General features: G+C 46.3%; 2 protein-coding genes across 4 annotated transcripts in view; one reads left to right on the top strand and one right to left on the bottom strand.

Annotated features, from left to right (window-relative positions):
• Nucleotides 1–4,930: 4,930 nt before the first annotated feature.
• On the bottom strand, nucleotides 4,931–6,824 carry LOC126058900 (translation initiation factor IF-2-like). The gene is made up of 4 exons (XM_049854327.1): nucleotides 6,795–6,824; nucleotides 6,263–6,688; nucleotides 5,634–6,225; nucleotides 4,931–5,072 (listed from the first exon to the last, which is right to left on the bottom strand). Exons 1-4 carry the CDS (start codon nucleotides 6,822–6,824, stop codon nucleotides 5,014–5,016), a joined length of 1,107 nt encoding a protein of 368 aa, XP_049710284.1. The 3' UTR covers nucleotides 4,931–5,013.
• The window catches only part of SLC22A23 (solute carrier family 22 member 23), a 234,381-nt gene continuing 226,703 nt past the window's right edge, over nucleotides 6,322–13,999 (top strand). For 2 of the 3 annotated variants that reach the window (XM_049873376.1, XM_049873614.1), the window contains exon 1: nucleotides 6,322–7,473. In XM_049873376.1, the coding sequence (XP_049729333.1) occupies nucleotides 6,823–7,473 (651 nt within the window). In that variant the 5' untranslated portion in view covers nucleotides 6,322–6,822. The remainder of the gene's footprint in view (nucleotides 7,474–13,999) is intronic. The other variant, XM_049873696.1, reaches the window with a different exon arrangement.

Here is a 13,999-nt window from a genome sequence, read left to right as displayed (position 1 = left end):
ACACGTAATGCTCACTTGTGCATTCTGGCATTCTGTCCTTTTTTTCTGTGTGTGTGTGTGTGTGTGTGTGAGAGAGAGAGAGAGAGAGAGAAAGAGAGAGGGACAGAGAGTGTGTGCATTAAAGAGCATTCTTAGGCACAGCAGGCAAGCATGACAGCTGTGATGTTTATCAAACAAGAGTCAACATCAAGTTCTTTAGATCCATTTGTTACGCGAATTGTTTTTCAACTCAATAAAAGAGTTCAGAATTAGATTTTGACCAAGCTTTGAAAAGTAACTGGGTCCCATAAACCACTTTTACAATCAATAGCGTTTCACGTAGAAGTCTTACCTTCTATTTATCTTCACCTGGAAAGTAAGGAAGGACAATGCTGACTTGTACTTGACGAGAAGTCGTTTTTCTCAAGATATTACCTTTAGCCTTGCTTAGGATAGATTATGGAACATTTTTATTAGTTCTGCCACTGAGCGCAAGTAGCTTTTTCATTTTCATTTATGATAGGTTTTGTAAATGTCAAATCCCCTGTTAAAGAGCCAGAGCTGGCATTTCAAAAGCCAAAGAATGACATTAATAATGTTCAAGTAAACACAAATTAGAAGTTGAAAAAACTTTATATTACCTCCCACCCTCCAAAAAACAAGGTAACTGATTTTTTACATACTTATTTAAAAGAAAAAAACCAAACTGTAGTAAGAAAAAGAAAAACACACGATATTTCAAAAGGCAGTATCTATTTACAATTCAAGAATAAAGAGCATTATTTGCAGGTAAAACCAACGTGAAATCCATTTGGCATGACTAATGCACATTTTAAATTAATTAATCCTGACACTGATTCTTTGGTATAAACCTTTACAGTCCTATGGAAGTTTTAAAATCAGGCATCTGTCAACATTAGTAGTAACCTAAAAAATGTTTCTCTTGTACCTCCAAAAAAATAAAATTGTTCAAATGTATTGGCTGTTAGGTTGCATCTTTCTTTCTTTTCTCAATTTTTAGGAAACTCCAAACTGGCTGACTATTAAGCGTGTTTTCAAAGCAAGGTCGCAGTTTGAATTCACCAGGTGCTCCTTGGAAACCCTATGGGGAAGTTGTACCCTGTCTTATAGAGCTGCTATTGAGTCTGAATCGACTCGACGATTCGAGTTTTCTTTTTTTTTTTCCAAAGGAAGAGAGAATGGTGAGCTTCTTCATGGAGGTTCAATGTGTTCAGGATCCTAGCATAAATTTAGGGTCATGAACACAGATGTGTTCCAGACAGGGATGAGGGGGAGCTGGGTAGCATCTGTCAATCTTTGTGTTCCAAAGAAGTATGGCCCTGCAAAGATGGGAAATAAAGGGGTTTTCTTTCAGATTTTTGAAGGCAAAAAAATTTATTTATTTATTTTTTTAAGTTGAATCTCTGGACTTTGAACTGTTCCTAAGTATTTTTCTGAAACACTGCAAGTGTTCTATGAGCCACACTTGGCCTATAATCCTCCAGCATGTAAGCCAGTAACTGCCCATAAGAACTTCATATTGGGAACTAATCCATTAGCCACAATAACTTTCAATAAGAAATATAATTGTCAAGTTCAATATTTGAGGGGTGAACAAATATGAAAAGATTGCTTGGTGATTTAAGCATAAAAACAAGTAGAGTTGTGGGTCTCGGTAGATACTATCATCAAGTGATAATAACTTGATACACTCTTTTATTCAACAAATATTTATTGAGTGTCTTGCATGTACCAGGCACTGTTTTAGGCACCAGGCAGACAGCTGAGTATAAGGTACCTGCCCTTCAAGGTGCTTATATTCTAGAGATGGGAGATAATAAGTAATAAATAGTGACAAGTGCCATGCAAATATGATTAGAATAGGGTAATGTGCTAGCAGGAGTCCCTGGGTAGTACAAACAGTTGCTAACCCAAAGACTGGAGGTTCAAGTCCAACCAGAGGTGCCTTGGAAGAAAGGCCTGGTGATCTACTTCCAAAAAATCTACCACTGGAAGCCCCATGGAGCACAGTTCTACTCTGACACAGGTGAGGTCATCATGAACTCATCATGCTCAATGGCAACTGGTTTTTGCTTTAATGTACCAGCAGGTGCCTGGCTGGCTGCCCTATACTGGCCCGTTGAACCCCTCGCTATCGAGCAGATTCCAAATCATAGTGACTGGGGAACCTCAATTCTCACCTGCAGACAGAGTGTCAAATTCTTCCTTTTTTTCTCAGTCCTGTTATAATGTCACTTGTGGCATTTTTTTTTTTAAATAATTTTTATTGTGCTTTAAGTGAAAGTTTACAAATCAAGTCAGTCTCTCACACAAAAACCCATATACACCTTGCTACACACTCCCAATTACTCTCCCCCTAATGAGACAGCCCGCTCTCTCCCTCCACTCTCTTTTCGTGTCCTTTCCGCTTCTAACCCCCTGTATCCTCTCATCTCCCCTCCAGGCAGGAGATGCCAACATAGTCTCAAGTGTCCACCTGATCCAAGAAGCTCACTCTTCACCAGCATGCTTCTCCAATCCATGGTCCAGTCAAATCCATGTCTGAAGAGCTGGCTTTGGGAATGATTCCTGTCCTGGGCCAACAGAAGGTCTGGAGGCCATGACCACCGGGGTCCTTCTACTCTCAGTCAGACCATTAAGTCTGGTCTTTTTAGAGAATTTGGGGTCTGCATCCCACTGCTCTCCTGCTCCCTCAGGGGTTCTCTGTTGTGTTCCCTGTCAGGGCAGTCATCGGTTGTGGCCAGGCACCATCTAGTTCTTCTGGTCTCAGGATGATGTGGTCGGTGGTTCATGTGCCCCTTCTGTCTCTTGGGCTCGTAATCACCTTGTGTCCTTAGTGTTCTTCATTCTCCTTTGATCCAGGTGGGTTGAGACCAATTGATGCATCTTAGATGGCTGCTTGCTAGCGTTTAAGACCCCAGATACCACTCTTCAAAGTGGGATGCAGAATGTTTTTTTTTTAATAGATTTTATTATGCCAATTGACTTAGATGTCCCCTGAAACCATGGTCCCCAGACCCCTGCCCCTGCTATGCTGGCCTTCGAAGCATTCAGTTTATTCAGGAAACTTCTTTGCTCTTGGTTTTGTCCAACTGTGCTGACCTCCCCTGTATTGTGTGCTGTCTTTCCCTTCACCTAAAGTAGTTCTTATCTACTATCTAATTAGTGAGTACCCCTCTCCCACCCTTCCTCCCTCCCCCCCTCTCGTAACCACAAATAAATGTTTTCTTCTCAGTTTAAACTATTTCTCAAGTTCTTATAATAGTGGTCATATACAACACATGTCCTTTATGTATTAGGGCTCCTAACGTTGTCCCTGTTTTTTCTTCCATGATCTTTATCATTTTAGATTTTATATTTAGGTTTTTGATCCATTTTGAGTTAGTTTTTTTGCATGGAGTGAGGTATGGGTCTTGTTTCATTTTTTTTGCAGATGGATATCCAGTTATACCAGCACCATTTGTTAAAAAGACTGTCTTTTCCCCAAGTAGCTGTTCTGGGGCGTTTGTCAAATATCAACTGCTCATTTTTTTTTTCATATGTGGATGGATTTATGTCTGGATTCTCAATTCTGTTCCATTGGTCCATGTATCTGCTGTTGTACCAGTACCAGGCTGTTTTGACTACTGTGGCGGTATAATAGGTTCTAAAATCAGGTAAAGTAAGGCCTCCCACTTTGTTCTTCTTTTTACAGTAATGCCTTATTTATCCGGGGCCTTACTTGTGGCATGTTTTAATGAGCTGAAGGCCAGTTTTTATCTCAAATTAGCTACATCTAATTTTCTTGACTAGATTTGGGAGAAATGTTTATCGAAGAGGGATTTAGAAAATCCTCTAAGCCCATCAGCAACTTAATCACAACGAGGGGCCACGGCTACACATGATTCATTTCAAACATTCTATGTTGATTCCTTTAGCTTCAGTTTAGAGGGTACCCTTTTCAGGTGTGTCCCTGAATTCTGGAATGTACTATTTGAGGGTTTTTTTGAACAAGGACTAACAGCAGCTTGATAATAAAACTCCACCTAAAAATACACACTAACCAATGTCTTCTTAAACTTTCTCCTTTGGTTTTATAATCTTTCCCTGCGTTTGAAATAGAGAAACCAGGCACTGATTCTGAAAATTCCCAGTCAGAAGACCTGGGTTCAAAACCTGCCATGTGGCTCTGCTGTTGGCCAACTCTTTGATCTTTGGCAATCACTTCACCCTCATGATCCGCCTCTTAGGGGTCCTGTGAGGAGAGAATGAGAGTTCGTATTGGAAATCCAATTGTGCAAAGTTCACTATTATTGTTGTCTTTATTAGTATTGGAACGGCATTCAAGGTCACTGGCCAGGTTTGTTTTGTGATGAGTTATAAGAAAACAAATGGGTCCTTGTTACTTTGGGGAAAAGAAGCAAAGCCAGGCACAAAGTAGACCGCTTCTGGAAAGATCTGTCACTGAAGATGAAATACAATCTGTAAAATTATATTTGGATTAAAAAGAAATACTGATGGTATATATTAGCAGTAGTTTACAAAACCAAACCTGTTGCCATGGAGTGGAGTCTGACTCATGGCGACCCCATGTGTGTCTGAGTAGAGCTGCGCTCTGTGGAGTTTTTCAGCTGTTGATTTTTCCAAAATAGATCACCAGGCCTTTCTGTCAAGGTACCTTCGGGTGGATTTGAATCTCCAGTCTTTTGGTTAGTAGCCCAGTACTTAATTGTCTGCACCACCCAGGGACCAACAGTATAGCAGTAAACGGCTAACATTTATTGAACACTTACTCACTCTGATCCAGGCATGAGGCTAAGCACTTTGCATGTATTATCTCTTTGGGGGGGGGGGGGAGGGGAGGAGAAGGAAAAGTCAAGACTAACCGTGAAGTTAGAAAAAAATCCTTACCACATACCCAATGGGCTCTATACCCCCAAATCACTCTTTAACCATGTGCGGTTTTAGAGACCCACCTCTCCGACGTTTGGTGTCGTCTTGCAGCCCTTTTGGGCCCCTTCCACCCGTGGCTATCTAATCTCTTTTCAGCCTGTCAGGAAGGCCCACGTCCTCCCCAAGCCCTGACTGGCCTCCTGCAGAAAAGGGTTAGCGTTAAAAACATTCTGAGTCCTTGTTCGACATAGTAAGCACAGCTGCCCATAACAAAATTAACTGCAGGTTTAAAATGTATTCTACTAAATTAGACGCGTTTATCTGAACAAATGACAGGAATACAAAAGCACACACGCAGTGTATGCAGCTTACAGATACAGGCAAAAGCATTTCTTCCACTTTTTTTTTTTCTTGCCCCAAATTAGGCTGGAAATGAGTGGCTACATTTAACAACTGCATTAATAAGCTTCTCAGAATATGCATTTTCGTCAACAGTGAGGACGCTAAGGTGAAAGGCGCCGCGCAGTTATCTTGGGTGCCGGCTCTGGGTGCAGCGAGGAGATAGGCTAACGTGGCAGTTTGCCGCAGGCTCGGCGTTATTTATACAGCGCTGGCTGTGCAGGGCTGGGGCCGAGCCGACAAGGGAAGGAGAGGAGATCTGTCTAGAGCCCAGCATGTGCAGATAGGTGCGCCTGTGCATTCGGCGTCTGAAACATGAATTCAAGATCGAGGGGAGGGTGGGGAGTGCCATAACCACTCACGATTATAAGGTGTGTGTCTGTCACCTGTGCCTCCTGTGTGACCTCCTCGCATTGCTCTCAGAAAGCATTCATTTTGGAGTGGGGAAAGAAACGGCGGTTTGGTAGTGGATGTTGCGGACGGTGGCAGGTGACCAGACGCCGCGGCTGACCGGCGACCTGAAACTGGCAGCTGCCCCTCCTTGACCTGCTCGGTTGAATTCAGCTGGCCCTCGGCGGACGCAAAATAAACCTTGTCCGCGCCTAGAAGAAGCGCGAGCGGGTGGCCGGGGCGAAAGAGGGTGCACGGTATCTCGGGCGCTGGGCCCCTCTGGAGCGAGTAGAGGTCACGTAAACGAGGCACAGGCGCGGGGGGGTGGCTAGGGGCGCTGTTGCAGGAGCCGAGACTCCGAGACAGACCTATCAAAGCTCCCCGCGCCCTCGGACTCCGCCGGGATCCTGCGCCCACCCCCCCGCGCCTCGGTGCACCTCCCCTCCGGCCTGCGCCGCCCGGCGCCGGGTGCCGGAGAGGGGGGTATCCTCGGGTCAGGCGATCCGAGTGTCCTCTTCCACAACCCCACAGCGGCGGCCGCGCAGCGTCCGGCCGGAGGGGGCGCTGGAGCGCAGTAGCGGAGAGCAGGTGCCGCTGTTACCTCGGCCGCCGCGGCGGGGGCGGGCCCGGCGTGGGCGGAGAGGACGGGGGCGGGCGCCGGCTCCCCGGCCGGAGCGCGCGGCCGGCTCCGCAGGTTGGCTCCGAGCTCAGGGCTTCCGGGAGGCGCCGAAGTCCAATAAATATATCCGAGGCCGGGAGAGCGCAGGAAGCCGCCGCCGCCGCCACCGCCCCGCCGTCCCCGCGCCGAGCGGCCCGGGGCACCCGCTCCTCCTGCGCCGCTGCGCGCCGCCGCCGCCGGTCCCGAACCGCAGAGAGCCCAGGCGCGACAGCGAGAGCTCATGAGCTGCGGCGGGTGAGGGGCCGGGCAGGCCTCTGCCGCCCTCGCCGCCCGGCGCCGGAGCGGGGGCCGCAGCCCGGCTGGCCGGCCCGGAGCGCGGGGTCCGGGCGCAGGGGATATGGGGACGGCCTGACAGCGGGAGAGCGGCGGAGGTCGACGCCGGCTCCTTCTTGGCCGCGGTTGCGGGCGCGCCCGGAGCTCTGCGCTCTGCCTTGGACGCCGCCGCCCTCTATGCGCCCCTCTCGGCGCCGCGGGCCCGGGCCATGGCGATAGACCGGCGACGCGAGGCGGCAGGCTGCGGGCCCGGGCGGCACCAAGCCCCGGCCGAGGAGAACGGCTCCTTGCCGCCCGGGGACGCCGCGGCCTCGGTGCCCCTCGGAGGGCGCGCGGGCCCCGGGGACGGGGAGATCCAGTCACTGCCCCCGCTACCCTCGGCCTCGGCCGCCGGCGGCCCGCACTCCGGCTGCTGCGCGTCGGCCTCGGCTCCCAGCCTCCTGTTGCTGGACTATGACGGGTCGGTGCTGCCCTTCCTCGGGGGGCTGGGCGGGGGCTACCAGAGGACCCTCGTTCTGCTCACCTGGATCCCGGCGCTGTTCATCGGCTTCAGCCAGTTCTCGGACTCCTTCCTCCTAGACCAGCCGAACTTCTGGTGCCGCGGGGCGGGCAAAGGAGCGGCTGCTACGGACCGTTGGGGCGCCGGCGACCTAGGGAACTGGAGCAGCCCCCCGCCCACCACCTTCTCCACTGTCGCTTGGGGGTCCGCAGGCAACAGAAGCAACAGCAGCGTTCCAGAGGGAGATGACACCCCACCCCTGCCCTCTCCTCCGGACAAGGGGGACAATGCCTCCGACTGCGACTGCCACGCGTGGGACTACGGCATCCGCACCGGCCTCGTCCAGAACGTGGTCAGCAAGGTGAGGATCGCGATCGCTCCGGCCCGCGGCCTCCTTGTGAGCCCTTGCCCTCCTCAGGCACCCCGACGCGTGGGGGCCCAGGCGCCTCTACCCTTCCCTCGGTGCCCCTCCGTGCAGACAGAGGGCCAATCCTGAGCCAGCGGGGACTAGACGAGGGATCCAAGTCCCCGAAGTGATGCTAGTCTGTGAGTCCATGCATCTCCCATTGCTTAACTCCCTTCTCGTCTCCCAAATCAAGGTGCGTTTACTTGGGCGTGAAGCCAGGGCTTCTCGTTACCCTCCCCAGGGACACTGCACCAGGACTCCAAAGGACGCCATAGCTATCCCTAGTGTGTGTCCAAACTCCTGTTCCAGGGCCACGTATGGAAAGATACCCTCTGCCCTCCTCCCCCACGAAATAAAGCCTGGGCCCTCCTCCCGTACATACCAGGCTCCTCACCCTGGGTCTCTCACACAGAAATTCCCATTCACTAGAAGAGTACCCTATCCCCAGATGTCCCTTTATCTGGCAGACCTCACCATCCACCTCTGCTTCGGAAGGGAACTAAAGCACCTGGTTACAGCCAGAGAAACGGAGAGCCTTTGAAACTCTCTTTCCCCTGCCAAGCTGCCTTCTCCAAAGACTGGCCTATTTGGCTCTAGACTTTGCCCCCTGAGTGTTCCGGCAAATGCTTTCTTCAGTAAACATCACTAGAGTGTTGGAAGGCATAAGGATATGTCAGTTTGGTGTTTTGGAGCCCCTGCTGCTGTTACAGAGCAAGCTCCTTTTGTCCGGCAGAGCACCTGGCAAGCTTGAGCTGGGCATCCGACTTGCTCTCTGAGTGCTGTGTGACCCTCTGGTGGAGGTCCTGCATTGTGTGTGACAAGGGCAGAGAGACCGTGTGTGGGCAGACAATGCGGAGAGGCCAGAGGTAAAACCCCTACTTCCCAGTGTCTGCAAAATGGAAGCGATATTTACACCAGCCAAGCAGTTTGTGGGTTTTGTCCTTTCTGTGTTTTAAATGAGTAATACACATTTCACAGTAAATGTAGACTCTTTTCCTATTCTAGGCAGTTCTGGGCAGACTTTTAAATGCTTTATCTAAATGTGAGAAGGGAATTTGACAGTTTATGATAGCCAATGTGCATGTTTTATTTCGGGTGTTAGTAAATAATTGTAGCTTATGGACATGTAAGATGAAACCCCTACATCATCTCTGCCATTGTTTTAGTCTTGCACCAACTGGGAAAGAAATGATCTCTCCTGTGGGAACTGTCTGAATTAACTGCCCCAGCTGCCTTCAAGTTCATGGACAAGATCGTTCTGGCTGGGTTCCCCTTTCTCTCCACCCTGCCCCAGCCTGTCCTTTGCACAGGTGTGTCTGTGACTGTGGCCATCAGTGGAGGGCAATATTCCTTTTTGCTTACCGGCGCAAAAAAGTTCAGAACGATCATGACAGCGGCCTCATCTTTCTGCGTATCTCTGTCAAACTAGGCATTCAGCAACGTTTTCAAGTACTTTAAGCCCCTTTTTAGGGTAGAGGAAGCATAATAAGTAATGGAGTATGTGTAGGAGGGTACTCTGTTCTGGGGTCAAAGAAAAGGGGAACTTGAAGGTAGGGACCCAGGAAACAGCTATTCACTCTACCACGGATGGTAGAAGGAGAGAACTAAATAGTTCCTGAAAACAGACTTTGGAGGTTTATTGGAGAGCTGAACAGTTTTTCTAAATTAGCAGTTGAGAGAGTTAAAGACAGCGCTTACACATGTCGCATGTTTTTTGGGGTGTTTTGATAGACACGTTACAGTTACATATAACTGACAGGGCAAGACTGGGAGGCGAAGACCTTGGGAACAACAGTGAGAGGCCCATTTTCTTCTTAAAGACTAGAAAGGACATATTGATTTTCATGGACAAATAAGATCTAAATAAAGAACTGTCTTTGCACAACGTTTTATTTCATAACAAATGTCCTAAGGCAGACTGAGTGAGCACGCTAGTATACTCTATCAGGTGAACAAATATGGAAGGCGTAACGTGATCCCTTCAGGAGTTTGAGGGTCAGAGGCCTGTCAGCTTTGTCTGTAAAGTAGAAGCAAATGTGGCAAGTTTCTCCCCTGGCAGTATATGAGAGTCCAGCATTTGAGAAATTGCCTTTGTATTCTCTTTCCTTGCTCCATACCACACTCTTTCCACTTGCAAATGAGCCTAATGCATTGTCTTTATCATTAGAACTCCTTCAGCGTGTACCATGCACAGTATGTCCTTGTTCTGTCCCAAGACTGCTCAATGGGGGCCTGGGGAACAGAAGAACTGCCAGACACAATTCTTGTCCTCTTCCTCATTTTAATAGCACCTACACACGTGAAACCTCCAGGCCAGTTAGAATAATAGGTTACTGTAGCTTAAGGCATCTCGGGGCTGACAGGCCTCCATGTCCTCCTGAGTAATGTCCCTGGCATGTGGTCATCGTCCCTGGTGTGAAGACTTCCACCCAGGGGCAGGGGATTAGCTAGGCAGTCCATTCCCTTGTGGCTCTTCCTTGCAGAGGCATGTTTTTGGGCGACTGTAGCTCAGGCTGTCTCATGCCAGTTTGTGTAGTTCGCTCCTCAGAATGATTCTGTTTCCTCTATACAGTATCATTTTCAAATATTTGAGGATAGCAAAGTCAAAGTAGTTTCTTTCCTGGTTAAAAAATCTCTAGCTACTTGCAACCATTCCATACTTGACAAAATCTGCCGTACTGATTGCTCCGTTTGGCGTTGTGTGTCACTTAAACATGGTACCCAGAGGACAGGCGGGCCCTGTGTGGTGCAGCCAAACCAGAGGACAGGTGGACACTACACTTCCATGAATGAAGTCTACAGTTGATTGCATTAAGGTTTTTAGGAAACAGGACGTGCTTCTGACTCACCTTGAGACAAGAAACCACCATGTCTTTCTCACGTGATTGCTGTCAAATCATGGCTCTCGCAGGCACGTGTGTGTTGTGTGATGCATAATTTAGGTTTCATCTTAATAGTTTTGGGCTGTTAGATCTCACCCGTTAGGATCTTTATTTATTTATTTTCGCTTTGGTCATTGGTATTTGTTATCTCTTCCAGAATCTGTTTCACTGTCAAATGTAATGCCTTCAAAAATTCTGTCATACCTTTCTCTTATACAGCCCTTTGTAGTTTTCAAAACATTTCACATACATTATTTCCTTTGATTAAGGATGTTGAATAATGTGACGTCATCTCACCCCTGAGCGATATATTGGCGTTTGAGTCAGTCACAGACATTTGAGTGGGCAGGTGCTCTGCATAGGAGCCAGGTGTTCAACTTCGTATTGACTTTCATATTCCATATTTTACCTTCAAGCTGTGTTGACAGATACTGTCAGTCCTTCCTAAAAATGGCGTTCCTATACAGAGTCATATAGAGGACAGCTCTGGGGGAGCTGAGGACAGTGGTGCCAGGCAGGAGCCCTCCTTACTTGGTTCTTCCCCCATACTGGGATTCCCTGCACAGCCCAGGTTCTCAGACACTTGAGATTTTACTCAATGTAGTCCAAAAAAATAACTCCACTGATCTAAAAGCGTTTCTCATAAATATTTGCATAATTAATCCTGCATTATTCTAAGCGACTTCTTGTGGGTTTCTAATGCTCACACTTTGAATCGTCTCCAGAGTTTTGCTAATAATCAGTGTCAGCTAAAATTTCCAATTCCATTTCTTTCCCATATTTGAAGTTTGGGATGTTTGTTTGTTCCTAGTCTTCTGATATTTCCTCTATTCTCCAGGAATTCTCAAAGATCACTGGCTTTTGTCCTGTAAGTACACCTGAAAAAAAAAAAAAAAGTTGTTTAAATACCCTGGGAAAGTAATTTGTATAATTTTTCTGGAACTCAAGACTAGAAGTTAGAACTCAAGACAAGTTCCAAAGTGACTCAGTACAATTTGATTAGGATTAAAAATAATTGCAGTATCATTGCAATAGTAACTTTTTTTTTTTTTTTTACATCAGCCACAATTCTCTTAACCTCACTTAATAACTGTTTTCACCTTTAAGGTGCTCTATTTACATATATGTATATTTTGTACATCCATAATGCACATTTAATGGAATCTGGTGTATTTTCTCTTGGCACCGTATCAAAAACATTTGTACGAATCTTCAGAGACATTTTTAATGCCTGATATTCTAACTTGCTGATTTACCAAAATTTCTTAAATTCTTTTTTTAATACTAGACTGACTACCATCAGGCTGTACCAGTGGTGGTTTTATTTCTGTTGTCTAGTATATATAACGCAACAGTGAACATCTTCATGCATATCTAATTTAAAAATTGTTGTAACAGATAATGCGTGCACATGGTACGGGAACCATACAGTGAAAGTAAGGTTTCTTCTGGGCTCTGCCCCCAGTTCTGCTCTTCAGAAGCAACCATGGTTACCAGTTTCTATGTATCTTTCCAGAAATATTCTGAGTACATTTTCATCTATGTATTTTTTCTGCAGCAAACAGAAGCCATTTGTATTTTTTTTTCTTTGAACCATTTCTTCATGTTTTTTGCCTTCATGTCATGGAGGAACATTATTTTCTTACTGATTTACGTTGTCGTTTGGTGCCATTGAGTCGATTTTCGACTCATAGCTGCTTTATGCCATTCACTTGTACTGGAGGTTGAGGCACATCAGCACTTAAAGAGCCCTTCACTTTTTATGCCTGCATAGTATTCCGTTGTATGACTGGGCCATACTCTATTTAACTGGGCACTTAGTGAGGGGAGTTTAGATTATTTCCAGTCTTTCCTATTACAATATTGCAGTAAGTTCCTGGATCTCACGAATCTCTGCACATACGCAAGAAATTCTTAGAAATGGGAGGGTCAGACTAGGTTGCATTTTTAAATAGAGCTTTTTTTTTTTTTTTTGCCTAAAGGTGTTTTAGGTTTACAGAAAAATTGTGCAGACAGTACAAAGAGTTCTCAAACATCCCCTCCCCTTTGTGTATAGTTTCTCCCGTTATTAGCCTCTTACATTACTGTGTAGATTTGCTATAATTGGTGAACCAATTTGACACATTATTATTAAATTGTAGTCTGCGTTAGGGTTCAACGTTAGTGTTGGACAGTCCCAAAGGTGCACCAGTGCACCGTGTCGTGTGTCCACCATGACAGGATCATGCCAAACAGTTTTAGTGCCCTAAAGATGCAGTAGGCTGCAGTTTTAGTTTGATAACCTGTTGCCATCAAGGCGATTCCAACTTCTAGTGACCCTTTAGGACAGAGTAGAACTGCCCCATGGAGTATCCAAGGAGCAGCTGGTGGATTCGAACTGCTGACCTTTTGTTTAGCAGCCACAGCTGTTAAGCACCACACCACCAGGGCTCCTTTAGTTTGATAGATGTGGCCAGAATGCTCTCTACAGAGATTGTACCCATTTATACTTATACCAGCAATGTGAGTTTCTGCTCCCCACACCCTCCCTGCCTCAGGAGTTCACTAGACTTCTAAACCTTTGCTAGTGTGATAGGTGAGAAACTAAGTTTGGTAATTCTTATAACTCGTGTTTCTCTTATATGAGGGAGGGTGAACATTTTTTGAAGTTTTTAAAGCCATTTGTATTTTTGTCCTTTGAACCATTTCTTCATGTTCTTTGCCTTTATGTGCATGGGGGGACTTTATTTTCTTAGCGATTTATATTGTTGTTTGGTGCCATCGAATCGATTTTTGACTCATAGCAACCACATGTGACAGAGCAGAACTGCCCCACAGGTTTTTTTTTTTTTTTAATCTTTACAGGAGCAGACGGCCAGATCTACTACCAGGGGAGGCACTGGGTGGGTTCAAATACCAACCTTTTGGTTAGTAGCCGCATGCTTAACCAGGGTTTCTATTGACTTATTTACAGGAATCTTTTATATATATATATAAAAAAAAACAGTATATTAATTCTTTTGGATGTTTTGTAAATGTTTTCTCCCCAGTTTGTTTATGGTGTTATTGTTATACAGGGATTTTTGATTTTTGATTTTTGTATAGTCAATCAAATTAACTTTTTTTTTTTTAATGGATTCTGGGTTTTAGGGCTTCCGTAGTCCTAGAATATTAGAAAAAGTCTCATGCTTTCTTTTGTATGATTTTTATGATCTCATTACTTCCGTTTGGTGGTCCTGGAGGTCTTTTTTGCTTTTATTGAGTTATGGGGAGAAATTGCTGGAAAGCGGAATATTAGGTCAGTGGCTACAGCCAGCATTTCATGCAGGCTTGACCTTGCTTGTAACTGTGTCTTAAACATCCCATTTGGCAATAGCTCTGGCTGATGGAAAGCAGCTCTTGCCATCTTCTGTTAGGACACAGGAACCCTGGTGGCCCAGTTGGTAAGAGCTCTGGCTGCTAACCAAAAGGTTGGCAGTTCGAATCTACCAGCCACTCCTTGGAAACCCTATGGGGCAATTCTTCTTTGTCCTGTGGAGTTGCTAGAAGTCAGAATTGACTCCACGGCAGTGTGTCTTCATCTCTTTCAGCTAACTTCAAAACCTCTTTTCATTGTCTTG

This window comes from Elephas maximus, chromosome 1 (genome assembly GCF_024166365.1).
Source record: "Elephas maximus indicus isolate mEleMax1 chromosome 1, mEleMax1 primary haplotype, whole genome shotgun sequence".
Lineage (NCBI taxonomy): Eukaryota > Metazoa > Chordata > Mammalia > Proboscidea > Elephantidae > Elephas > Elephas maximus.
The sequence above is the reverse complement of the archived record's forward strand: the minus strand, read 5'-3'. Positions and strand labels throughout refer to the sequence as shown.